Source organism: Balaenoptera borealis (genome assembly GCF_965194805.1).
Source record: "Balaenoptera borealis genome assembly, chromosome: X".
NCBI classification, from domain to species: domain Eukaryota; kingdom Metazoa; phylum Chordata; class Mammalia; order Artiodactyla; family Balaenopteridae; genus Balaenoptera; species Balaenoptera borealis.
Window position 1 is genome coordinate 1,368,721 of NC_138881.1, and position 24,768 is coordinate 1,393,488.

At 52.1% G+C, this 24,768-nt stretch overlaps 1 protein-coding gene across 1 annotated transcript in view; it reads left to right on the plus strand.

Moving 5' to 3' along the window:
• The first annotated feature begins 1,745 nt into the window (after positions 1-1,745).
• ASMT (acetylserotonin O-methyltransferase) overlaps positions 1,746-24,768 on the plus strand; it is a 45,515-nt gene continuing 22,492 nt past the window's right edge. Inside the window, exons 1-7 of the mRNA XM_082377804.1 lie at positions 1,746-6,184; positions 11,244-11,418; positions 13,898-14,027; positions 16,462-16,598; positions 17,160-17,371; positions 20,153-20,533; positions 22,437-22,563. Coding sequence (XP_082233930.1) covers positions 6,173-6,184; positions 11,244-11,418; positions 13,898-14,027; positions 16,462-16,598; positions 17,160-17,371; positions 20,153-20,533; positions 22,437-22,563 — 1,174 coding nt within the window. The 5' untranslated portion in view covers positions 1,746-6,172. The remainder of the gene's footprint in view (positions 6,185-11,243; positions 11,419-13,897; positions 14,028-16,461; positions 16,599-17,159; positions 17,372-20,152; positions 20,534-22,436; positions 22,564-24,768) is intronic.

Below are 24,768 nucleotides of genomic sequence, written 5' to 3' on the forward strand. Positions count from 1 at the left end.
ATCATCATCACTGATAGTAATAATAAAAGGGAAATAAACACTGACGAGGATGTGGAGAAATTGGGTCCGTTTGCACTGTTGGTGGGAATGTAAATAGGGCAGCTGCTGTGGGAAGCAGTTTAGCAGTTTCCTAAAAACTTAAACAGAGACGTACCGTGGGACCCCGTCATCCCACCGCTAAGTGTACACCCAGAGGAACTGAAAACAGTCATCTAAGAAAAGCTTGTACAGGGATATTCATAACAGCAGTATTTACAACGTCGATAAATGTGGAAACAACCCAAGTGTCCATGGATGGATGGATGGATGGATGGATGGACGGATGGATGGATGGATGGATGGATACACAGCCTGGGGTCCACCCACACTGTGGAATATTATGCAGCCATGAAAAGGAGTGAAGCTCTGACACAGGCTACCACGTGGATGGACCTTGAACACACGATGCTCAGTGAGAGAAGCGGACCCAGAAGGACACACAGTGTGTAATTCCGTTGATAGGAAACGTCCAGAACACGCAAATCCATAGAGACAAGAAAGGAGATTCATGGTTGTCAGGGACTGGGGGAGGGGGAGGGGGAGTGACTTTTCATGGGGACGGGGTCTCCTTGGGGGGATGGGAATGTTTGACAGAGGTGATGTTTGCACAACACTGTGAAAGTCCTAAATGCTTCTGAGCTGTTTACTTTAAATGGTTAAAATGGTCAGTTTTATGTTATGTGCACTTTACACGAATAAAAACCTAAGAATATAGTGTTTTGGCTTTTTCTTTGATTTCTCCTTTCCCGGGTTCTTGGTCTAACTCTGTAACGGAACCAAACTCGGGTCCGCTCACCTGTGCGCAGTAAAGCCAATCTCCTTCACCCCTGTGGTGAAGGAAAGTGCAGCTTTATTGCAGGGCCCAGCAAGGAGAACAGGGCTGGTGCTCAAAAAACCCAAACTCCCCGAAGGGTTTCGGCAAAGCATTTTTAAAGGCAAAGTGCGGTAGGCGTGTCCCAGGATGTGTGATCAGCTCCTGCACGATTCTCTGATTGACTGACGGTGAGGTACCAGGACGGGGTCACAGGGGTTAACGTCATCAGTCCTTAGGTGCCAGTAGGTCTGGGGGCTGCGTGCTCATGATCATCAGGTAGTTCATTTCTTCCACCTGGTGGTGGTTTTAGCATCTGCAAAACAACTCCGGGAACCTGCCTCAGATACTGTTATGTAAGTACTTTAGGGAGGAGCTACGGCAGAGGGCATGGGGGAGGGGTCTGTCCCGGGAAGGCCCCAGAGGGTCCTACTCGGCTACAAGTCCCTGGGCGCCTCGATCTTTGAAAAGGTTTAGAAGGCTGGTTTGGTTCCGGGGCTGGAGGGTGTACAGCTCCCCAGACGTCGGCCAGCCCCGCCCTCCTGGGCCGCGGGGCGGAGCAGAGGATGGTGAGGCCCCGCCCACCCGCCATGCTTCCGCCTCTCCAGGCTTAGGCCCACGCGGCTCACAGCCCGGGGCGTCTCTCCTGCTCGTGCATCGTCCTTACACCAGCTGAGTATCTCCTCAGCCTTGGACCCCACCCGCTGCAAGGCGCAGAGTTAGGCGTGCACCTCTGAAACAGGAACCCTGCCGTCCGCCCCTGAGCCGTGACTCGCCGCTACTGGTGAGAAGTCTGTATGGGTTTCCTGGGGCGTCTGTGACAGATGGCCACAAGCTGGGGGCTTAAAGTAACAAACAGTCATCCTTCCCCAGTCCTGGAGGCCAGGCATGTGAGGGTCAAGGTGTCCCAGGGCCGAGGTCCCTCCAGAGGCTCCGGGGGAGGGTCCTTCCCGCCTCTTCCAGCTTCTGGGGGCTCCAGGCGTCCCTGGGCTTGTGGCCGCCTCGCTCCCGTCTCTGCCTCTGTCTTCACGGGGCTTCTCCTCTGTGTCTGTGTCTCTCCTCTTCTGTCTCTTAGAAGGACCCTGTCACTGGATGTAGGGCCACCCTCCTCCAGGAGGACCACATCTCAGACCCTTCACTGCATCACACACGCAAAGACTGCTTTTCCAAATAAGGTCTTTTCTGAGGTTCCAGGAATTTTAGGGGGACAGTCTTCAACCCAGTGCAACATCCCAATTTCAGAGATGTTAAGTGTTTGGGGTTTTTGAAGGTACATTTTGGAATTGATTCAACCATTTCTCACCTAATGACTAGATCATGTTGAATCTCTGATTTTCCATCTTCCTTGCACGTCAGCCCTGGGAGTGTTTAAAAAGCCGAAAGCCTGATTTCCTGATTCGGGGGTCCAAGCCAGCCCAGGAAAGGCCCCTCCCCCAGGCGGCTCCCACATGCAATCAAGGTGGAGGATTTGGGCAGGTAAAGGGTCCTGCTCCTTCTCTGTTTCCTTAAATCCTACTGTGGTTCCTGAGGTCAGAGCCTGTCGCCAGATGTGAGGGTAAGCGTCTCGAGAACGAGGTGTCTCGATGCTGAAATCATCAGAGGCTCCAAGTCCGTGGATTCACCCCCTAAGCTTCCTTAGACCTTTTTACAAAAGTGCCCGCGATTCACGGGTTAACTTTGGGGAGATCCCACGTTTCTACCGCAGCAGCCGTGTTGGGAATCACAGTATAGATTTTTCTCTCCAGGAAAGGGGATTTCTCTCCATCAATTAAACTCCCTGTGATGTTCTCTGGGCAGGCGTGAAAGCATTCTTCAGAGACATTATACATTTGTGCCTACGTTTAAGTTAGAGATTTTAAAAAAACATTTATTTTATGGAGGTAGAGTTGATTTACAATATGTTAATTTCTGCTGCACAGCAAAGTGTTTCAGTTATACGTGTATATGTATTCTTTTTCATATTCTTTTCCATGATGGTTTATCCCGGGATATTGAATATAGTCCCCTGTGCTCTACAGTAGGACCTTGTTGATCCATCCTAAATGTCATAGTTTGCATCTACTAACCCCAAACTCCCGATCCATCCCTCCCCCACCCCCTCGCCCTTGGCGATCACAAGTCTATTCTCTATGTCTGTGAGTTTGTTTCTGTTTCGTAGGTGTTTGTGTCATATTTTAGATTCCACGTATAAGTGACATTATATGACATTTCTCTTTCTCGGGCTGGCTTGCTTCACTCAGTAGGATCATCTCTAGGTCCACCACATTGCTGCAAATAGCATGATTTCATTCTTTTTTATAGCTGAGTCGTATTCCATTGTGTATCTGTGCCACATCTTCTTTATCCATTCCTCTGCCGATGGACACTTAGGTGGCTTCCGTGTCTTGGCTACTGTGAATAGTGCTGCTGTGAACGTAGGGGCGCATGGATCTTGACCAGTCAGCGTTTTACTGGCTCGTATGATTTAGAGATGTTCTTAAAACGCGTACGGCTGTTTGCAGTGAAAGCGGAAGAGGCTGTTTGCAAGCTGCCGTGCTGGAAGCAGAGGAGCGGTGGGCATATCCGCCTCTGCCCTGCTCGTGTGTGTCCTCAACACTGACGTGCAGGGCCCCCCGGAGACAGAGGCAGGGAGGCCACGCGGCCCCGAGCAGGCCGTGCATTTTCCTGCAGCCTGTGCGTGCGATCACCTGAGGCTACTTTCGTGCTCTGGTGCTTCCTAAGTTTCCACGGATGGGCAGACCTTGTTTCGTCATGCTTTGCTTTACTGCACTTTACAGGTGGTGGGCTTTTTAGAAATGGAAGGTTTGGGGCCCCCCCTGCGTCGAGCAAGTCTATCAGCGCCATTTTTCCAACATCATTTGCTCACTTTGTGTCTCTGTGTCACATTTTGGTCGTTCTCGCAGCATTTCAAACCTTTAAATTATTTGTTACGGTGTCTATGGTTTTTGATGTTATTACTATGACTTACAATATTTGTTTTACTGGGGTGGCCTGGAACCAAACCCGCAATCTCTCCAGCGGATATCTGTGTGCTTTTTGCTTTTATTTTCTTTGGCCTCGCTGCGCGGCACGTGGCATCTTAGTTCCCCAACCGGGGATCGAACCCACACACCCTGCCGTGGAGGCGCGGAGTCTTCTTAACCACTGCACTGCCAGGGAAGCCCCTAGGCTCATTTTTAAAGAGCACTCGTCAACATAACTTCTTTTCTGGCCGATGAGAGTAGCCTTCTGTCAGGATGCCGTCTTCCTTCTTCTGGTAGAAACGGGGGCCGTTCAGGGCCCGGTTGCGCGGCACAGATGCTGCTCCGATAGGCAGCTCGGCACGGCCAGGCCCCCTGGGGCTCTCGTGGCCTCCAAGTCCTTCTGAGACGGGCCGGGACCCGGGACCCTTTGCGGCAGGGCTTGCCCCTGGACACACCTCTCCTGGAGCAGCGAAATACAAAGAAACTATAAGGGACTAAAAATAACTGCGTGCATGCGCAGCTGGAGCCAATCTGGACAAAAGATAAAAAGACCAAAAACCAACTGTGACCTCTGAAGAGCCAGGAGCAAAAGCAAGGCACTGCGCATGCCCCCTGCACACGACACCACCTAAGGGGTGGGCAGCCCACCTAAGCCGCCTCCCCTCCAGCCCGACCCCTGGACACACCCCTACCCTCACCCCGTATAAGGAACCAGCTCCCCCCTCCTCGGGGAGCGGGGCCAGGGCACCTGTTACCTGTTCTCGCTCCCCCGCTGCTGCAGCAGGGACCGCAGTAAAGCTTTGCCTGAATTTCTTGTCTGGCCTCTGGTCAATTTCTATTGCTTAAGGAGGCCAAGACCCCTGGTCGGGAACACTTCCTGCCCCTGGAAGAGTAAATCCAAGCCCCGACCTTGAATTTCATAGGTTCAGTCTCTGCGTGTGTCCTGGTTCTTCTCATCGCTCAATCTCATTACTAGACTAATCCCCTTAAGTGAAGATCCCGCATTGATCCTGCAGCCAAGGGGGATTTGGCTGAGAAAGGGCTACTTGCGTTTTAATCAAGCAAATGGTCTCGATGGCCAGTCCCTCTGCCCTCCTGTGGGTCCCTCCGAGGGGTCCCCCATCGCTCTCGCCTTCAGGCTGTGTCCACCGTGGCATGGTCAGCTGGCACTGAGGTCCTGCTTGCTGGGATCCAGGGTTGAAAAAGGCAGGAGGGCCACCACGGCAGGGGCAGGTGCGGGGGAAAGCTGCAGCCCCCATCTGGGCTCTGAGGGTTTAAACCTGAGCGTTAGAAATGGCTGGAAAAGTTGGGGAGCAGCTCCCCAGCGGGGCTGGGCCGTGGCAGGACCCGGTTCAGGGCGGGTTCTGGGCTTCCTCTGGGATTAGCATGGCTCACCATGGTTCATTGGTGATTGAAACGCCTCCAGTGGCAATAACTGATCACCCTGGTGTAGCAGATTAAATGATGGCCCCCCCAAAACATATGTCCTTGTCCTAATCCCCAGAACCCAGGAACGGGACCTTATTTGGAAAAGGGGTGTTTGCAGATATGATGAAGTGAAGGGTCTGAGATGAGGTCATCTGGATGAGGGTGGCCCTACATCCAATGACAGGGTCCTTCTAAGAGACAGAAGAGGAGAGACCCAGACACAGAGGAGAAGCCCCGGGAAGACAGAGGCAGAGACGGGAGGGAGGCGGCCACAAGCCCAGGGACGCCTGGAGCCCCCAGAAGCTGGAAGAGGCGGGAAGGACCCTCCCCTGGAGCCTCTGGAGGGAGCGCGGCCCTGGGACACCTTGACCTCAGACGTCTGGTCTCCAGGACTAGGTGAGGATGAATGTTTGTGGTTTACAGCCCCCCAGCTTGTGGTCATTTGTTACAGCTGCACCAGAAAATTCATACACCCCCTCTCTCCCCATATGAAGGGCCCAGAGCCTGTTCAATCCATCCAATGAGTCATCAACGCCAGGGATTAGTGGGCATATGGGTTTGGGACCAGTTCCACAGCTGATGGTGCAAGGGCGGGCAGGGGCTGGGGGTGCAGGTGATTTTAGGGCTGTGTGCTCATCAGGGACAGAAGGAGTGAGCAGAAACCCCGGCGGTCCCCATAAGCTTTGTCATCCCCTTAATCAAGCTGATGGAATTTTCTAGAATAATCCATCTTGGGCTCACTCCCGGGCCTCCAGCAAAGAGCTTGTGGCATCAGCACTGAGCCCCTGGCCGTCCCCTCAGCTTGCTCACAGACCCGTGATTCCCGAAGCCAGGACGATTGGGTCCTCCAAGCCAGGCTGGCCTGGAAGGAAGATGGGTTCCCCCTGGGGAGGAGGGCTACCGTCTCCTGAAGGAATATTCCAGTGCCTTCATGGTCTCCCAGGTAGGAAGCTCTGAGAGCTAGCGGGTGGGCGGGCAGACAGCCTGAGGCCGCCACCTGGATTGTTTGGTCTCCTCTGGGGGGTGGGGGTGAGAATGTCCTGGAACTCTGGACAAGACTATGTGCAGAAGCTTGGCCCTCGGGGCCTGGGGCCCTTCTGGGGATCTGTTGACCCCCATGGACTGCGTCTCAGAATGGTGTTCATGAAAGCTTAACCTGAGCTAGATAAGATTACAAAGGAGATGGTGGTTATTGGAATACAGGTAGCAACTTATTTCAAGCACTCTGTGGTCGAGGAATACGGGTGCTTGTCTGCTACACCCTAAACACAAGGTGATGCGTTTAAAATCGAGGCAGCTTTGAAAGGTTCACCCACGATGTAGTGGACGTGAGTGTTTCATCCCTTCTCGTGGCTGAATGAATGTTACGTGCAGTGAAAGTGCCAGACACAGAAGGTCACAGGGTGTGTGACTCTGTTTATAGGAGACGTCCAGGACAGGCAAATCAGACAGACAGAGAGTGGGTTTGTGGTGCCAGGGCCTGGGGGAGGGGGATGGGGAGTGACGGCTCATGGGGACGGGGTCTCCTTTGGGGGGAGTGAGAAGGTTCTGGAACCAGAGAGAGGTGGTGGTTACACAACATTGTGAATGTGCTAAACGCCCCTGAGCTGTTTAGTCTAAAATGGTTAAAGGTGATTCTTGTGCTACTTGAATTTTTGCTTCAATGAGAAGTGGAGGGAAGTTAGAGTTGGACTTTACGCTGTAGAGAGACAGGGGTGGCGGGTGTGTTGAATGAGGGTGTGAGCGGCGGATGCTGGCCTTCGGCCGGATGCACTGGGAACCCAGTCCGTCCTCGCTTTGGGGTCCAGGTGGTGAAGGTCGCCGTGTGCAGAGCTGCTGGGCGGCGGGTAGGGGCAAAAGCCAGTCTCCGCTTGCTTGAGGGCGAGGCTGGGTCTGTCTCCGGGAGAGCAGGATCCCTCCAGGCTCTCTCGAGTGAGCCTCCAGCCTCACCACGTGGCAGCTGACTGTCCTCGGGGCCTAGAGATGCCCCGAGCTTGGCCATGCTGGCGGGAGGGGAGGGGTGTGCGGGTCTGCGGCAGCAAGACGGGGCGCTGTCTGCAGCTGGTGGTCCATGCAGACCCCCGGCATCGGGGAGGGCACTGCCCGCCGGCAGGGTCCCACGGTCTCTGCGGCCGCTGTCGTGCACCTGAGGATGGTGTGGCTCCTCCTGGCCACGTGGTCACACGTGCGTGGTCTGGGCGGACTTTGTCCTCGAGGCGGGTGCTCAGATTCAGGAAGGGTGGACCGAAAAGGGGAGCGAAGCGTCTTTCCCATCCAAGCCCCGGATCCCCCAATGCTACCCGGGGACCCCCGAGGGCCACGACGCCTATCTTAGCGCCACTGAGATACAGGGAAGAGGACCTTGCAGAGAACAGAGTAACTTGCTGCCTTCCCCTGGCTTGAACACGCGACCTGGCTGTGCTCCCATCCCGTCCCCAGCCGGCTGGGGCTGCCCGCTCTTTACTCGGTGCCAGCTGCGTGCTCAGAGGGCGTTCGGTGGCTTGTAAATCTTGGGAGGAAAGTCGCTTTGGTGCACGCAGTTTCGTGCCATGTGCTGTCACCCGTAACAGAACCAGCGCAGATGCAATTGTACTAGAATAAAACTTAATACAACCTGAACAGAATGAGAGAGTTAATAAAATCTCTGTAGAATAAAGCTGAATGCAGCCTTAAAAGAATAAGTCAATAACCTCTCAATAGAAGCGTGATTACAGCTTTACTATAATAAGAGTTAATACAACCTCACTACATAAAAGCTAACACCGTCTTAATCAGATAAAACAATACAACCGTTAATAGGACAAGAGTTAATAGAATCTCAATACGACAAGAGGTTCATCCAGACAAGAGGTTCATCCAACGTTAAGAGAATAAAACGTACTACAACCACATAGAATAAGAATTCATAAAATCTTCATACACAAAGAGTGACTACAACCTTAATACGGGAGCTCATACAATCATAACAGGGTAAGAGGTAATGCAAACCTCACAGAGCGAGAATCAACACAACTTTAACAGAAGAAGAACTAGTACCATCTTCAGAGAATACACCTCAACACATCCTTAGTAGAACGAGACTTAATAAAACCTTAATAGAAAAAATCTGAATACAACCTTCATGGAATGAGAGTTAATAACATCTCAATAGAACAGGAGTGATTGCCATTTACTATACCAGGAGTTAATACAACCTCACTACAAGAGCTAATACCATCTTAATAGGATACAACTTAGTGCAGCCTTAATGCAGTAAGACTTCATGCGACCTTAATAGGATAACAGCCAATAGTACCTTAAGAAGAGTAGATACAATCTTAATAAAATAAGAGTTAATGCAACCTTAAGGGAATAGGAGTGGATACAATCTTTGTTTGTTTTTTTTTTTAAATTAATTTATTTATTTATTTTTGGCTGTGTTGGGTCTTCGTTTCTGTGCGAGGGCTTTCTCTAGTTGCAGCAAGCGGGGGCCACTCTTCATCGCAGTGCGCGGGCCTCTCACCGTCGCGGCCTCTCCCGTTGCGGAGCACAGGCTCCAGACGCGCAGGCTCAGTAGTTGTGGCTCACGGGCCCAGCTGCTCCGCGGCATGTGGGATCTTCCCAGACCAGGGCTCGAACCCGTGTCCCCTGCATTGGCGGGCAGATTCTCAACCACTGCGCCACCAGGGAAGCCCCATGGATACAATCTTAACGAGAGTTAATATAAAATATAATCTTCGTAGAGTGAGCCGTTGATGGAACTTTATTTTAATATAATGGTTCTCAAATGGGGACTGTGCCCCCGGGGGCACACTTGTCAATGTCTGGGGACATGTTTGCTTGTCACAGCTGGGGTGGGGGGAGGGGGAGCTCCTGACATCTGGTGGGTGGAGACCAGGGAAGCTGGTCCACACCCCACAGTGCCCTGGACACCCCACATCAGAGGATGATCCAGCCCCAAACATCGGTAGTGCTGCTGCCTTAATAGAATAACAGTTACTAGAACCTTAATAACAGAATTAGGAATTAACACAATAGTATTACACTCCCCTCTCCCACACGCATTTGGAGGGCTTTCCAGTGTAATCGTGGGTCGGGAAGCAGCAACTTCCCTAGTTAACATAGACACAGGTCTTATTTTTATGCTGTTAAAACAAGCCTCATAGTAAGTGTGGGAAACACATTGTCTCAAGAAACCATCTCTCCACTGCACACCTGAAACTAAGACAACGCTGTAAACCAACTCTACTCCAGTAAAATTTTTTTTTAATTTTTAAAAATGAAAAAGACTAGATAAACAACAAGGACCTACTGTACAGCGCAGGGAGCTATACTCAATATTTTGTAATCTATATGGGAAAAGAATCTGAAAAAGCATGTATACCTGTATTCTTTTATATGTAACTGAATCACTTTGCTGTACACCTGAAACTAACACGACATTGTAAAGCCATTCTACTTCAAAAAAATAAAAATAAAAATTGTACCCGAAATCTAGGGTACAATTCTGGAAAAGAAAAAAAGAAAAAAAATTGTCTCTCCTCGTGGGGTGTTTATGGATCCACCTCTCATGGCCAGTATTATCCCAAACCATGTGTGCAAGGGAAAAAAATGCATTGATGGTTTAATCATTTTTTTTACCCTTTATGTATTATTTGGAGGCACCCTATTCACTTCTTTAGATGGAGAGAGGAAAAGAGAAACCATCTTAAGACTCTTGACACCAGCAGGTAGGGAACACCGCTGACACCTTAAGGAAAAAAAAAGGAATGCGTATATTTCCTTGTTTGGAAAATGAAAACAATGCAGAAGGAAGGGTCCAGAATGAAAAGGCAGAAGGCCCTGTCTGTCCCCCATCCCCCGAATTTCTGCTCCCAGGTGATCACTGTGACTAGCGAGGGACAGAGAGAGGATTATAGGATTCTGAAAACTCACGGGTGGTTTCCCGTGGTTGCATGTGCCCCTCGCTATCCCTCAGGCGTCCCCTTTGGGGACCTCGGAGTCCCTCACGGGGGGCGTGCATTTCCCAGGACAGGCTCCTGCTGTTCTTTCTGCAGCCTGATGCTGTTCCGGGCGGGTTCCGTGAAGAGCTTCTGTGGACGGACAGGGCGGGGGCAGCTGCTGCAGACGCCTGGACCTCCCAGGCTCCCACACCTTTGCTCCTGCCCGGCTGGCCAGCCCATGAATGACCCCCTTGGCCCCTGCCTCTAGGGGGGCAGCCCCCACCGGGTCCTGGCGCCCACCCTCCCTGGGGACCAATCCATCCTCTCCATGGGGCAGGATTAGGGCTCAACCCCTCAAACAGCAGGAGCAGTCTCTTCTTGGGTGCAAGGTGGAAGCATCATTTAAAAAATGTTTTTGTTGTGGTAAAATAGACATACTATAAAATTTACCATTTCAACCATTTTTAAGGGCACAGTTCATTGGCATCAAGTCCATTTATATTGTTGGGCAACCATCCCCACCATCATGTCCAGAACTTTCTCATCTTCCCAAACTTTGTCCCCATTAAACACTGACTCCCCCTCCCCGAGCCCCTGGACCCACCATCTACTTTCTGTGAATTTGACTCTTCTAGGGAACCCCGATACGTGTCCTTCTGTGTCTGGCTTCTCTCACTCAGCGTCATGTCCTCAAGGTTCATCCACATTGTACCTGGATCAGAATTCCCATCTTTTCTAAGACTGAGTCATATTCCATTGTTTTTACACTGTATTTTGTTTATCCATCCATCCATCAGTGGACACCTGGGTGGCATCCACCTTTTGGCCATTATGAAGAATGCTTCACGTGAACACACGGGTGTCCACGCTATCTGTTCGGCTCCCTACTTTTGGTTCTTTTGGGTCTACACCCAGCAGTGGAATTGCTAGATCCTATGGTCATCCTATGCTGAATTTTTTGAGGAACTGCCCTGTTTTCCTGAGCACTTCCAGATGCACGCTCCCTTCCCACGGTGTGTGCGTCTGAGCGTGGTTCTTAAGAGAATTAAAGCTGAGTCTGGTTTCTGCCATTGCCCCGAGGTTCTCTTCGCCGCCTGTGAGCTGGGAGTCTTTGACCTTCTGGCCGAGGCCCCGGAGGCCCTGGGCTCGGCGGCAGTGGCTGCACGTCTGGGCGTCAGCTCCCGAGGGACAGAGCTACTGCTGGATGCCTGTGTGTCCCTGAAGCTGCTTCAAGTGGAAGTGAGGAGAGAAAAAGGTAAGCATCCTGGCTATTTTGAAGGAGGCATTTTAAAGGTGTACCCTCAGCACATTTTTTTTTTCTGTAAAGGGCCAGAGAGTAAGTACTCTCAGCCTTGTGGGCTGGCCGTGTGGTCTCTGCAGCTGCCACCCATCTCTGCCTTTGGCGCACCCAAGCAGCTGGAGACAAATGGGCGGGGCTGAGTGCCAATAAAACTTCATTGACAACACAGGTGGTAGGCCAGGGTTCCAAGAAAACTTTATTAACAAAACAGGTGGTGGAACAGGGTTCTAGTAAAACTTTATTGATAAAACAGGTGGCGGGCCAGGGTTCCAATAAAACTTTATTGACAAAACAGGTGGTGGGCCAGGGTTCCAATAAAACTTTATTAACAAAACAGGTGGTGGAATGGGGTTCTAATAAAACTTTATTGATAAAACAGGTGGTGGGCCAGGGTTCCAATAAAACTTTATTGACAAAACAGGTGGTGGGCCAGGGTTCCAATAAAACTTTATTAACAAAACAGGTGGTGGAACGGGGTTCTAATAAAACTTTATTGATAAAACAGGTGGTGGGCCAGGGTTCCAATAAAACTTTATTGACAAAACAGGTGGTGGGCCAGGGTTCTAATAAAACTTTATTGACAACACAGATGGTGGGCCAGGGTTCCAATAAAACTTTATTGACAAAACAGGTGGTGGGCCAGGGTTCCAATAAAACTTTATTGACAAAACAGGTGGTGGACCAGGGTTCCAATAAAACTTTATTGACAAAACAGGTGGTGGGCCAGGGTTCCAATAAAACTTTATTGATAAAACAGGTGGTGGGCCAGGGTTCCAATAAAACTTTATTGACAACACAGGTGGTGGGCCAGGGTTCCAATAAAACTTTATTGACAAAAACAGGCAGAGGGCCAAAACCAGAGAGCAAATGTGGGATGTCATTTACCAACTCCCGATCTAGAGGTTTCCTCAGGCTGGTGTATGCACTGGAACCCCAATGAAGTATCCAAGGAACAAGATACAAATGTGAAAAAAAAATCTCTAGGGAGTAATTTTCCATCAAGCTGAATTGATTCAATTCAGGGGTTGCCGTTTATGATGAGAGTATATTATTTTGGTGTTGAAGCTGCTTTTCTCTTATGGAAGGTGGTGATGGTAGGTGGGTTTTTTTTTGTTTTTAATGTCCTTCCTTTGCAAAATTCAAAATTGTCAACACTATGTCGGTCATCCAGATGGTTCTTTAGAGTTTTGTCAATCCGTGAAATTGCAAAGTGTAGGGACTATCGCTTGATAGAACAAGAGTGGGTGGCCTGGAGGTGGGAGGGGTGGGTGGTGGGCTTTTTTCTTGCAGCAAGGACTTGTGTACCTGTTGGGTTTCTGGGGTGCAAACAGTGGGGGCGAGTTAACTTGAACAGGAAGACATCATCTGAGGGGTTGACAGCGCTCAGATAGCCCGGCTTGGAAATCAAGCAGGTGCCAGCCACACCACGTGAACAAGCTTTGCAGGTCCCCCTCCCGGCCCCCACTGCAGCACTGCCCCTGAATGCCCAGCCCATGCTGAAACCCGGCCAGGACACAGCCGTGGAAGATGCTGGACGTTCTGTGGGAAGCATCTGGGGATGGGAGGAGCCTGTGGTCCCCGTTGACACGCGGCCCAGGCAGGTGAGCATCTGGGCAAGCGCGCAGGCTAGGAAGCCCCGTGACGGCAGCGTCCACTCCGGCTCTGCCTCTGGGGTCCCCGTGGAGACCCGCAAACATTGGGCAGGTACACATTGTGCAGAAGCAATGAAAGGCTAGATCCTTCCTCCTCATGAGCAGGACAAGCCGCTCCTGTCCTAGGAGGGACGCCATGAACAAGAACAGGACCACGCTGGACCCCAAGCACCGCAGCTGGGCCCCCGGGACGGGCTCAGGCACCGGACGAGCCTTTCGGACATGTGGCCCCGAGATGCCCAGGGCCGTCCCCCCTTGTCGGGGGCTGGAGGGATGGAGTGGCTTAGGGTCCAGCCGGGGAGCACGGTGCCGTCTGCCCCGGGGGCTGTGGGCCTCCTGCACCTTGTGGGGAAGATGACGGCCCCACCAGGCTCGGGTCCCTGCTGCACAGCTGAGCTCACCCCAAAAGCGCCCCTTTCTCCCCTGATTTTGTTTCCTCTGCACGAGTCGGGCTGTTGCCCCCATATGTCCATTTTAAAACCAGTTGTTATTTAAAGGTCCGCAGACCGTAATATACATTTCCCTCGGGCTCGTTGGCTGTTTCCACCCGCTCCACCGGATCGCCCCGTGGGATTTGCCAAAGCTGAACCCAGCAGGTGCGTCTGCTGCCCACAGGTCAGCCGGTCCTTCAGGACGAGGGTCCAGCTGTTGGGATTTCCATGGTCCCAGGCAGGAATCGCGCTTCGCGCAGGATGTTGCCAATGCTGGTGTCGGCATGTCGGCGATGCCTCGGTATCTAACGCATTTGGGGTTTTTTTTCCCTCTGTTCTGTGTGTTTTCAGCTGTGTATGAAAGCACAGAGCTCGCCAGCACCTACCTGGCCAGAGCCAGCCCCAAGTCCCAGCGGGACATGCTGCTGCACACGACCAGGACCCCCTACCTGTGCTGGGGCCACCTGGCCGCGGCTGTCAGGTGGGTGCGGTGTCGGTGGCGCTCCTGAGCCCCAGGGCTGCCTGGGGGCTGGTTGCAGGGCCTCCGAGGAATCGAAATGCCGGGTTTCTCGTGGAACCAAACGCGACAGCATTAGCTTTGGGAATCCGGAGCAGATGTGTGAAGTCACCTGGTGTCGACCGACGGGATTAATCTAATGATGTCGTGATGAGAATCCTTTTGCTTGGGGAGTCTCCAGGGGAAGTAGGGCTGCCCCAGGGCAAAGCAGGAGGATAATCTGGAACATGCGGGTGGAAAACCCTGCGTGCTGCTCTCTGTGTGATCGGCGTGCTCCACACCGGGCGTCTCAGCCTCAGCACGACTGGCACCTGGGGCTGGAGGACTCTGAGGCGGGGCCTCCCCCCGCTGGCACCTGGGGCTGGAGGACTCTGAGGCGGGGCGTCCCCCCCGCTGGCACCTGGGGCTGGAGGACTCTGAGGCGGGGCGTCCCCCCCGCTGGCACCTGGGGCTGGAGGACTCTGAGGCGGGGCGTCCCCCCCGCTGGCACCTGGGGCTGGAGGACTCTGAGGCGGGGCGTCCCCCCCGCTGGCACCTGGGGCTGGAGGACTCTGAGGCGGGGCGTCCCCCCCGCTGGCACCTGGGGCTGGAGGACTCTGAGGCGGGGCGTCCCGGGCCCTGCGGGGTGCGGGGCAGCTTCCCTGGTCTCCACCCGCCACGTGCCAGGAGCTCCCCTCCCCCCAGTGCGACAACCAACAATGTCCCCAGACATTGACAAGTGTCTCCTGGGGGCAAAATCAGTTGTAATTGGGAATCACTACGGTAGAGACAGGTGGATAGAGCTATAGATAAGTGACAGCTATTGATAGATCAATATTATTAGATAAATACTGATAGATAAGTAGTGATACATTATAGATGATAGATGATCGATAGATAATATGGATAGTTTGATAGGTGATTGATAGATATTGATAGATATTGATAAAATGATAGCTATTGATAGGTGTGGATAGATGATAGGTAGATAGATGGATCTATAGATACGTGAATCTATAGGTAGATGTTGTTGATAGATAAATATTATTAGATAAATGCTGATAGATAAGTACTGATAGATAGTGATCAATAGATGATAGATATTGACAGATGATTGATAGGTAATACGGATAGTTTGAGAGATAGATGATGATGGATAGACATTATTGACAAATATTGATAGAAGATGATGAATATTGATAGGTGGGTCTAGATAGATGATAGAGAGATAGATGAATACAGCAGTCCCCAACCTTTCTGACACCAGGGACCGGTTTCATGGATGACAGTTTTTCCACGGATGGGGCGAGGGGGGTGGCAGGATAATTCGGGCAGTAATGCAAGCGATGGCGGGATAGTTCAGACGGTAATGCGAGCCGTGGGGAGCGGTGGGGAGACAGATGAAGCTTCGCTCGTTTGCCCACTGGTCACCTCCTGCTGTGCGGCCCGGTTCCTAACAGGCTGTGGACCGGTACCGGTCCGCGGCCCAGGGGTTGGGGAACCCTGGCTGAATAGATAGATAATAAATGATAGATAATAGAATTATAATAGGTGACTGATAGAATCTCTGATGCTAGGTCAGGGTTTCTCAGCCTCAGCACGACTGACATCTGGGGCTGGAGGACTCTCTGATGTGGGGCGTCCCGGGCCCTGTGGGGTGTGGGGCAGCTTCCCTGGTCTCCACCCGCCACGTGCCAGGAGCTCCCCTCCCCCCAGTTGTGACAACCAACTGAAGACATTGACATTGTTGAGAACCGTGGCTCTACATTTTCTTTCTTAATTACTTTAACTTAAACCCCATCTTGAGCCTCCGGTAGCTTAGCTGTGAGAACCCGGGGACCCAGTTCTGCCACTGGTTTTGGAAAAGATACAGGTCATCAGATTCACGCTTATCATCGTTGTTTGACTTCACATCTCTCTTCCAAAGTCACAGCCACGTGAGACTCACCGCGCACGTAGTGTCGATGCTGTTCTGAGCGTCTGCAGGTGGTCCAGGGCTGGTGTGTAAAGCGCATCAGGGTCGGGCCCACAGCTTGGAGCCAAGGGGACTCTCAGTAAGTCTCTGAGGGAGACCAGAGTGTCAGGGGTCTCGTGTCACAAGCAGACAAGAGGGCCCAGTAGGGGCAGTGGCACCGCAGAGCATGGACGCCCATCTAAAGGGCCAGCCCCCCGTCAGCTCACACCAGTTGTTCCCGCGCGGCCGTGGGGTGACAGCTGCCCCAGCTTCCGAGCTTTGTGTTTTAGGAGAAGCAGGGTGTCTCGATTTTAAGGGGACGTCCCCTGAGTTTTTGACCTTTGGGCCCGTTCAGTTAAAGAAAGAAGCCGTGAGCAGCAAAGCAAGCACAGCACGAGCTGGACACGGCCCAGTGGACACTGCCCGAGGGTGCAGGTAACCAGCAGCGCCTCCACGTCTCCGCAGCTCTGGCTGGACCCTCTGGAGTCGGTCCGAGGGACTTCAGTGCTTTGTCCCATGTGCAAAAGGAGCCTGGTTTTGGAGCAGTGGAGAGGAACAGTCTTCTTCCTTCTGCCTCGTGCTGGTGTGTCTGGGTCCCACGCGTAGGCACGGATTTCTGCTGCTGTGTATTTTTCATCAGCGTCTCCCGAAGGTCAGGTGGGAAGGAGATGCCTCACCTGACCGAAGGCTGGGTCACCTCATATCCGTGGAAGGTGCAGGGGGCTGATTGCGGCCAGACTAGATCCAGGATGGAAGGGGGACAGCACACCTGTACATCAGGGAGCTGGGCAGCGGGGCCCAGGAGGACCCAGAAATCCGGCCCCCCCGCCTCAGGGGAGCAGGAGAAAGCTGTAGGTAGACCCACTGGCCCTCCATCTGCAAGGAGGGTCCCATCCCCAGGTGCCAGGGGCTGCGTCCTCCTGGACCGAGGCGTCGCCCCATTTCACGTCATCTTTACACTCTCTTTAGACTGTCGTTCGTTTCTTCTTTCCTCACATCAGAGAGGCCTGCTACACGGGTAACCTGCAGCTCTGAATGTGCAGTTACTTTTTGCAAACTAGAAAGGAATTCGTGAGTGTCTTGGGTTACTTGTTTCCTGTTTGTTCTGTCTGCGATGTAAGGATGGGGTCTGTGAGCGCCAGTGTGCGGTAACTAATGAGCAGTAAAGTCTCAGAACCCGAGTGATGCCCGCCCCGTTTTCAGAGACCAGAAGAACCAGTATCTGAAGGCCTTTGGGGTTCCCTCCGAGGAGCTCTTCACTGCCATCTACAGGTCACGCCAAGCACCTTTTTTTTTTTTTTTTTTTTGGCCTCGCTGCACGGCATGTGGGATCTTAGCTCCCCAACCGGGGGTTGAACCCGAGCCCCCTGCAGTAGAAGTGCAGGAGTCTTAACCACTGGACCGCCAGGGAAGTCCCAAGCACCTGCTCTGATAGGGTTATGCTTATTATATTTTAAAATTTTATTGAAGTGTAGTTGATTGACAGTGTTGTGTTACTGTCTGCTGTACAGCAAGCGACTCAGTTATACACATATATACAATCTTTAATATTCTTTTTTTAAAATTAATTTATTTTTGATAAAGCTTTAATTATGCCCACGGAGACATAGTCTTTTTTTTTTTTTAATTAATTAATTTATTTATTTATTTATTTTTGGCTGCGTTGGGTCTTCGTTTCTGTGCGAGGGCTTTCTCCAGTTGCGGCAAGCGGGGGCCACTCTTCATCGCGGTGCGCGGGCCTCTCACCATCGCGGCCTCTCTTGTTGCGGAGCACAGGCTCCAGACGCGCAGGCTCAGCAGTTGTGGCTCACGGGCCCAGTTGCTCCGCGGCACGTGGGATCCTCCCAGACCAGGGCTCGAACCCGCGTCCCCTGCATTGGCAGGCAGACTCTCAACCACTGCGCCACCAGGGAAGCCCCTAATATTCTTTTCCATGATGGTTTATCCCAGGATATTGTGTATAGTTCCCTGTGCTCTACAGTAGGACCTTGTTGTGTATCCATCCTGTATATACGAGGCTGCATCTGCTAATCCTGACCTTCCAACCCTTCCCTCCCCTACCCCCTCCCCCTGGCAACCACTAGTCTGTTCTCTGTGTCTGTGAGTCTGTTTCTGTTTCATAGATAAGTTCATTTGTGTCAGATTTTAGATTCCACATATGAGTGATATCATATGGTATTTGTCTTTCTCTGACTTACTTCACTTACCTGATCATCTCTAGGTCCATCCATGTTTCTGCAAATGGCATTATTTCATTCTTTTTTATGGCTGAGTAATATTCCATTGTATATATGTGCCACATCTTCTTTATCTGTTCATCTGTCGATGGATATTTAGGTTGTTTCCATGTCTTGGCTATTGTGAATAGTGCTGCTATGAACACCGGAATGCATGTATCTTTTTGAATGAGAGTTTTATCTGGATATATGCCCAGGAGTGGGATTGCTGGGTCATATGGTAGCTCTATTTTTAGTTTTTTGAGGAACCTCCATACTGTTCTCCATAGTGGCTGCACCAACTTACATTCCCACCAACAGTGCAGGAGGGCTCCCTTCTCTCCACACCCTCTCCGGCACTTACTGTCTGCAGACTTTTTAATGATGGCCATTCTGACCGGTGTGAGGTGATACCTCACGGCAGAGTCACGCTTATTTTTAAAAGAAATACAGGGCTGAGGAAGTGTGTCCAAATAGAGCAAAACAGAAGGAAGTTGATATTTAATTTAAAATTTAAAAAAAACCCCAGATTTGGCAGTTCTGATGTTTGTGTGGATCAATTCCCTGTGTCGATGCCAATATTTTAATCTTCATTTTAAAGCAGAAAAACAAGGCCTTGTTTTGATTTGGCTGGAGTGATGCAGGGAATACTTTTTTCTTTCTTTTTTTTTTTTTGTGGCTTTCTGTAGAAAGACGCAGGCCTGGGGTTTTGCATGAAGCGCTGGTGTAAACGTTGTGAGATGGTGATGACTTCGTGACTATTTGCAGTGCTTGGCGCTGCTCACAGGTGCAGCAGGAAAAGCACAAAGGATGGGGGTGTAGCTGAGGGTCCTCTACAAGCTGGCGCCTGTCCTCCCCTCCCCCCCTCCCCTCCTACCTTTCTCCCCCCTTCACTCCCTTCCCCGCACTTCCTACACGGAGACCAAACCCACACAGCAGACTCCGCAGAGGGGCCAGAGGAGAGAGGGACCCCCAGGCCCTCCTCACCTACCCAACATCCTTGAATCCTTCTCCGCCCCCTCCCAAGACCCCCCGCCCCGCCCCACAGTCTCTTCCCCACCTCCGCGAATCCCCCCCCTTTGGAGGCCTGGCCCCCGCGTGTGTGGACTCCCTCCTGGACTTGCAAAGGGGCCCAGGTCGCCTTGCCCTCCGCCCTGTGGGGCGGGGGACACGCCCTGGATTTCCCTGACTCTGACCTGCTCTTACGATGGAAATGATGCCAGAAATCTTGGCTCTCTGGGCACCGATGCCAGATGGAAATAGGGAGACAGAGTTTTGGAGGAAAAGAGAGAATCGCTGTACGCTTTGCCAGGCAGAGAGGGAACACGGCAGGCTAGTGCCTCAAGGACTTGTGCCCCCCACCTGGGCAACGGGGAGAGGGTTTTACCGCTGGGGTTCGTGGCAGCAGGCTAGTGTCTCAAGGACTGTGCCCCCCTCCTGGGAAACAGGGAGAGGGTTTACAGCTGGGGCTCGTGGCAGAGGCTAGTGCCTCAAGGACTGTGCCCCCCACCTGGGCAATGGGGAGAGGGTTTTACCGCTGGGGCTCGTGGTCTGGGGTAGGCGATAAGGCCGGTCTTGCCTTTCTTTTCTTCTGCAAATTCACTGCCAAAGCTGGCGTCAGGTGGCTCAGCGGCCAGGCCTGGTGTTCCTGAGGTTATCCGCCCGTGACCTCCTTTCTGAACTGAAGAATGTTGCGAGGGAGGGTAGGGGGAGAGGAACGCCAGGTGCGAGTGTAGTTCATACGGAGTCAGAGTGTAATTAACTTTGTGCGGGACACATCTAGCTGCAAGTGTCTGCTAGTAGCAACAGCTGAAGAATAACCAAGACTGCTTAATTCTTTCAGGCCTGATGAGGCTGGTTTCCTAGACTGTTCATTGTTTCCTGATTTTCCTTGTTTACCAGAAAAGGAGAGTCTCATTTCTCTTTTTTGGCTGCAACAGAGGCGGCCTCCCGCCGGGGCCCCTAGCGGAGGATCCCCTCCTTCCGGCCGTACTCCCGGGCCCCGGAGCCAGGTGTTTGTCTGTGTGTGGGGCGTTGACCCGGGGCCCCCGACACCCCGGGTCTCACCCACCTCCAGCAGCTCGGGTTCCGATCCACAGACGCAGAGCCTGCCATTGTACCCGCGGGACTCGGCACAGGGGTCCCCGTGTCGGCGCTCACGATGCCCGCCCCGAATTCTGCACGGTTCTCACCGGCGCGCCTTCCCACGCCAGGTCCCAGGGCGAGAGGCCGCAAGCCGTGCGGGGCCTGCAGGACGAGTGGAGGCTCGGAGGGCCGAGGGTAGTGGCTGTCACCCTTCCCGCGCGTCTGTGACCTCGGAGGTGAGTGTCTGCCCCGTACCTGGAGCTGGGTTTGGAACTCGGTGTGGGGAGCGTATGAATCCTCGGTTTTATAAAATTGAAGTCTAGTTGATTTACACTGTTGTGTTAGTTCCAGGTGTACAGCAGAGCGATTCCGTTTTATGCATACATATTTATATATATTCTTTTTCAGATTCTTTTCCCTTATAGGTTGTTACAGGATACTGAATATAGGTCCCTGTGCTCTACAGTAGGTCCTCGTTGTTTGTCTGTTTTGTATAGAGTACTGTGTGTATCTGTGAATCCCAAACTCCTCATTTATCCCTTGCCACCCCCCCCCCTTAGCAACCACAAGTCTGTTCTCTATGTCTGTGGGTCTCTTTCTGTTTCATACATAAGTTCATTTGTGTCAGATTTTAGATTCCACTTAGAAGTGATATCATATGATATTTGTCTCTGACTTACTTCACTTAGTATGATCATCTCTAGGCCCATCCATGTTGCTGCAAATGGCGTTATTTCATTCTTTTTTATGGCTGAGTAATATTCCATTGTATATATGCACCACATCTTCTTTATCCATTCCTCTGTCAGTGGACATTTAGGTTGCTTCCATGTCCTGCAGGGAAACAGTGCTGCAGTGAACATTGGGGGTGCATCTTGGGATCTTTTCAGATTATGGTCTTCTCCTGATATATGCCCAAGAGTGGAATTGCCAGTTCATACGGCAGCTCTGTTGTGTAGTTTTCTGAGGAACCTCCATACTGTTCTCAGTAGTGGCTGCAGCAGTTTACATCTCCACCCACAGTGCACAAGGACACCCCTGGTTTGAACAGTTCCCAGTGACCCCGTGAAGGAGGAAGATGGAAATCCCAGTTAGGACAGCGGGGAACAGCTTCCTTTCACTTCCCGGAGTCTGTCGTGGCCGCAGCTCCTTACTGTAGCCAACTAGCAACGGCTCCAAGGACGAGGGCGTGGGACACAGACGTGGGTCTCCGTGTGGGCCACAGTCAGAACCCTCTGGGCGGGGTTGGAGGGTGGTCTGCTGAATCTCCGAGAGCAGAGTCTTCTCATGCTGCCTTCCTGGTGGAGGAAAATACCGTGTGAGCCTGCAAGGGTCAGGAGAGTTTACTGGGGGACAGATGTCACTCCTCCCTTGGGGACCTTATGCTGTGATGCTGATGGAGATGAGAAGGATGGCCGGCCGTGTCTGGACATTGGACGCTGGCGGCTCGTAGAACAGACGCAGGACTGGGTGGGTGGTCCTCCTCCCTGTCTTACGGGATAAGGAGGTGGGGCTCCGTTGAGGTCGAAACAGCAGCAGTGAGCGCCGCCCCTTGGTCTGGTTTCGGGAAACCCTGCGGCTCCCTCCCCGACCCAGCGCTGCCTTCCCATAGAGGAGGACGGAAAGCACGGGTCCCCCTTCGGATAGGGATGTGAGGCTTCAGAAAATCATCTCTGGTGCACAAGGGGTGTCTTTGCCATGTTGGCTGGTAGCACGTTCCTCTAAGCAAGAGCAGACTTGCAATTGCTCTGCCTTGGGGGTAGCTGGGCATGAAAACACAAGACAGGAGGGTCTCCAGGACCTGGGACGTGCAAGCCGCTGGCGTCTGGGAGGGTCCCCCTTGTTTCTCACTGGGGCGTCCCCTGGAAATGTCCCCCACAGGGACCCATGGGCATATCTCACTCCAGCATTTGCCCAGGGCTTCCTCTGCTTGGCTGTTGTCTGTCTTCGGGTGGACAGATGCCCCGGCACGAGAGGACACAGTCAGGTCAGAGTCTGTGTGGAAGGCTGGCGTGCGGGTCGGCCCAACCAGGAAGACCCCCTAGATTCCAGGGCTTGTAGGTGAGCCTGTAACTATGGAGACCAGAGTGTGGGTACCACCCAGGTCCCCACGCTGTCACGTCCTGTGTCCGCTTGCAGGTGGTTCCGGGGCTCTGGCCAAGGCGTGCATGTCTCTGTACCCGGGGTCTCAGGTCACTAGACGTGGTCCAGATGACAAAGAGGCACTTCTCATTCCCGGAGGATGAACGGATCGGCTTCTGTGAAGGTGGGTTTCCAAGTGCTGTCTGTGTCCACGGGGAAATGGATGTGTCATGGGGGGGCGTGGGATAAGGCGGCGTTGGATGGTCAGAGTGGGTTCCTCCACACTCCAAATATACTCCCCCTCAGCCTAGAACTGTGAGTCATGACACATGGAAAACTCTGGGAGGGTATGTTGTTTTCTTGCAATTAATTCTTTCTTGAGTATTGTACTGGGTTCAACAGTGTCCCGTCCAAATTCATGTCCACCTAGAATTTGTGAATGGGACCTTATTAGGAAATAGGGTCCTTGCAGATGTGACGAAGTGAAGGATATGAGACGAGGTCCTCCTGGAGGAGGGTGGCCCTACAACCAATGACAGGGTCCTTCTAAGACACAGAAGAGGAGAGACCCAGACACAGAGGAGAAGCCCCGTGAAGACGAAGGCAGAGACGGGAGGGAGGCGGCCACAAGCCCAGGGACGCCTGGAGCCCCCAGAAGCTGGAAGAGGCGGGAAGGACCCTCCCCTGGAGCCTCTGGAGGGAGCGCGGCCCTGGGACACCTTGACCTCTGACGTCTGGTCTCCAGGATGGGAGAGGATGGATTTCCTGGTCTGTGGCCATTTCTTACGGCCATTTCAGGGCACCCACACAGGCATCTAAATCCAGGTCATTTATGAATGACAGTAAATGACATGGGTTGAAGTTAGGATCAGGGGTCAGTTCCTGACTCAGAAGCTTGAGAAGCTTCTCAGGCTTTCCAAGGCTCAGAGACTACAGCAGCTTTGCCAAGAGCTGGAAGGGACGTCCTCTTGCTTTGGAAACGTAGGGTGCGGCTCCCAGAGATGGGCTGTCCCAGGAACTACGGTCTAACCAGCAGACGCCCTGTACCTCCATTTATGGAGGAAACTGGCCTTTCGTGGTTCTTTTTTTCTGCTCGCTCAGAAGAAAAACACCAGCTGGGGATATTATTTCCGTCCACTCTTAGATCTGCTGTAAATTCACTATGATTATTATTATTGTTTTTGGCTACACCATACGGCTTGTGGGATCTTAGCTCCCTGACCAGGGATTGAACCTGTGCCCACTGCAGTGGAAGTGTGCAGTCTTAACCACTGGACCACCAGGGAAGTCCCTCGCTATTATTATTATTTTTTAAATCACCTCCACGGGACTTCCCTGGCGGTCCAGTGGTTAAGACTTCATCTTCCAATGCAGAGGGTGCAGGTTCGATCCCTGGTCAAGGAGCTAAGATCCCATATGCCTCACGGCCAAAAAACCAAAACATAAAACAGAAGCAATATTGTAACAAATTCAATAAACAGTTTAATAATGGTCTACATCAAAAGATCTTTAAAAACAACAAATCACCGCCAAGTTCATGGCATCTCATGGGACAGGCCATCAGCATTGCATCTGGGGCCAGATGTGGGGTAGACACTCCCGAAATGTTGACTGATCCAGACGAAGGATCATCTCCTTTTGAACAACTCTGGATCTCATAGGCTGATTTCAAGGTGACAAGAACGTGCTGAATCGTGTCCTTGAAGGGCTGGATACCATCTTTATTTAAAATTCTGAAATTTGGGGACGTCCCTGGTGGTCCAGTGGGTAAGGCTCCACAGTCCCAATGCAGGGGGCCCAGGTTCGATCCCTGGTCGGGGAACTAGACCCCGCATGCACACTGCAACTAAGAAGTCCGCATGCCGCAACTAAAGATCCTGCGTGCTGCAACTAAGACCTGGTGCAGCCTAAATGAATAAATAAATAAAAATAAATATTTAAAATTCTGAAATTTTGACCATCAGGAATTTGTTGGGGGGTGTGGGGGGCTTAACGCTGATTTTTAAAAAATTCTTTTTAATTTTTATTTATTTTTGGCTGCGTTGGGTCTTCGTTGCTGCGCGCGGGCTTTCTTTAGTTGTGGCGAGCGGGCTTTCTTTAGTTGCGGCGAGCGGGGGCTACTCTTCGTCGTGGTCTGCAGGCTTCTCACTGCAGTGGCTTCTCTTGTTGTGGAGCACGGGCTCTAGGCGCGCGGGCTTCAGTAGTTGTGGTGCATGGGCTCAGTAGTTGTGGCTCGCAGGCCCTAGAGCGCAGGCTCAGTAGTTGTGGCGCATGGGCTTAGTTGCTCCGTGGCATGTGGGATCTTTCCGGCTCAGGGCTCGAACCCGTGTCCCCTGCATTGGCAGGCGGATTCGTTTTGTTTTTTTTTCCAGTTTTTTTTTTTTTTTAA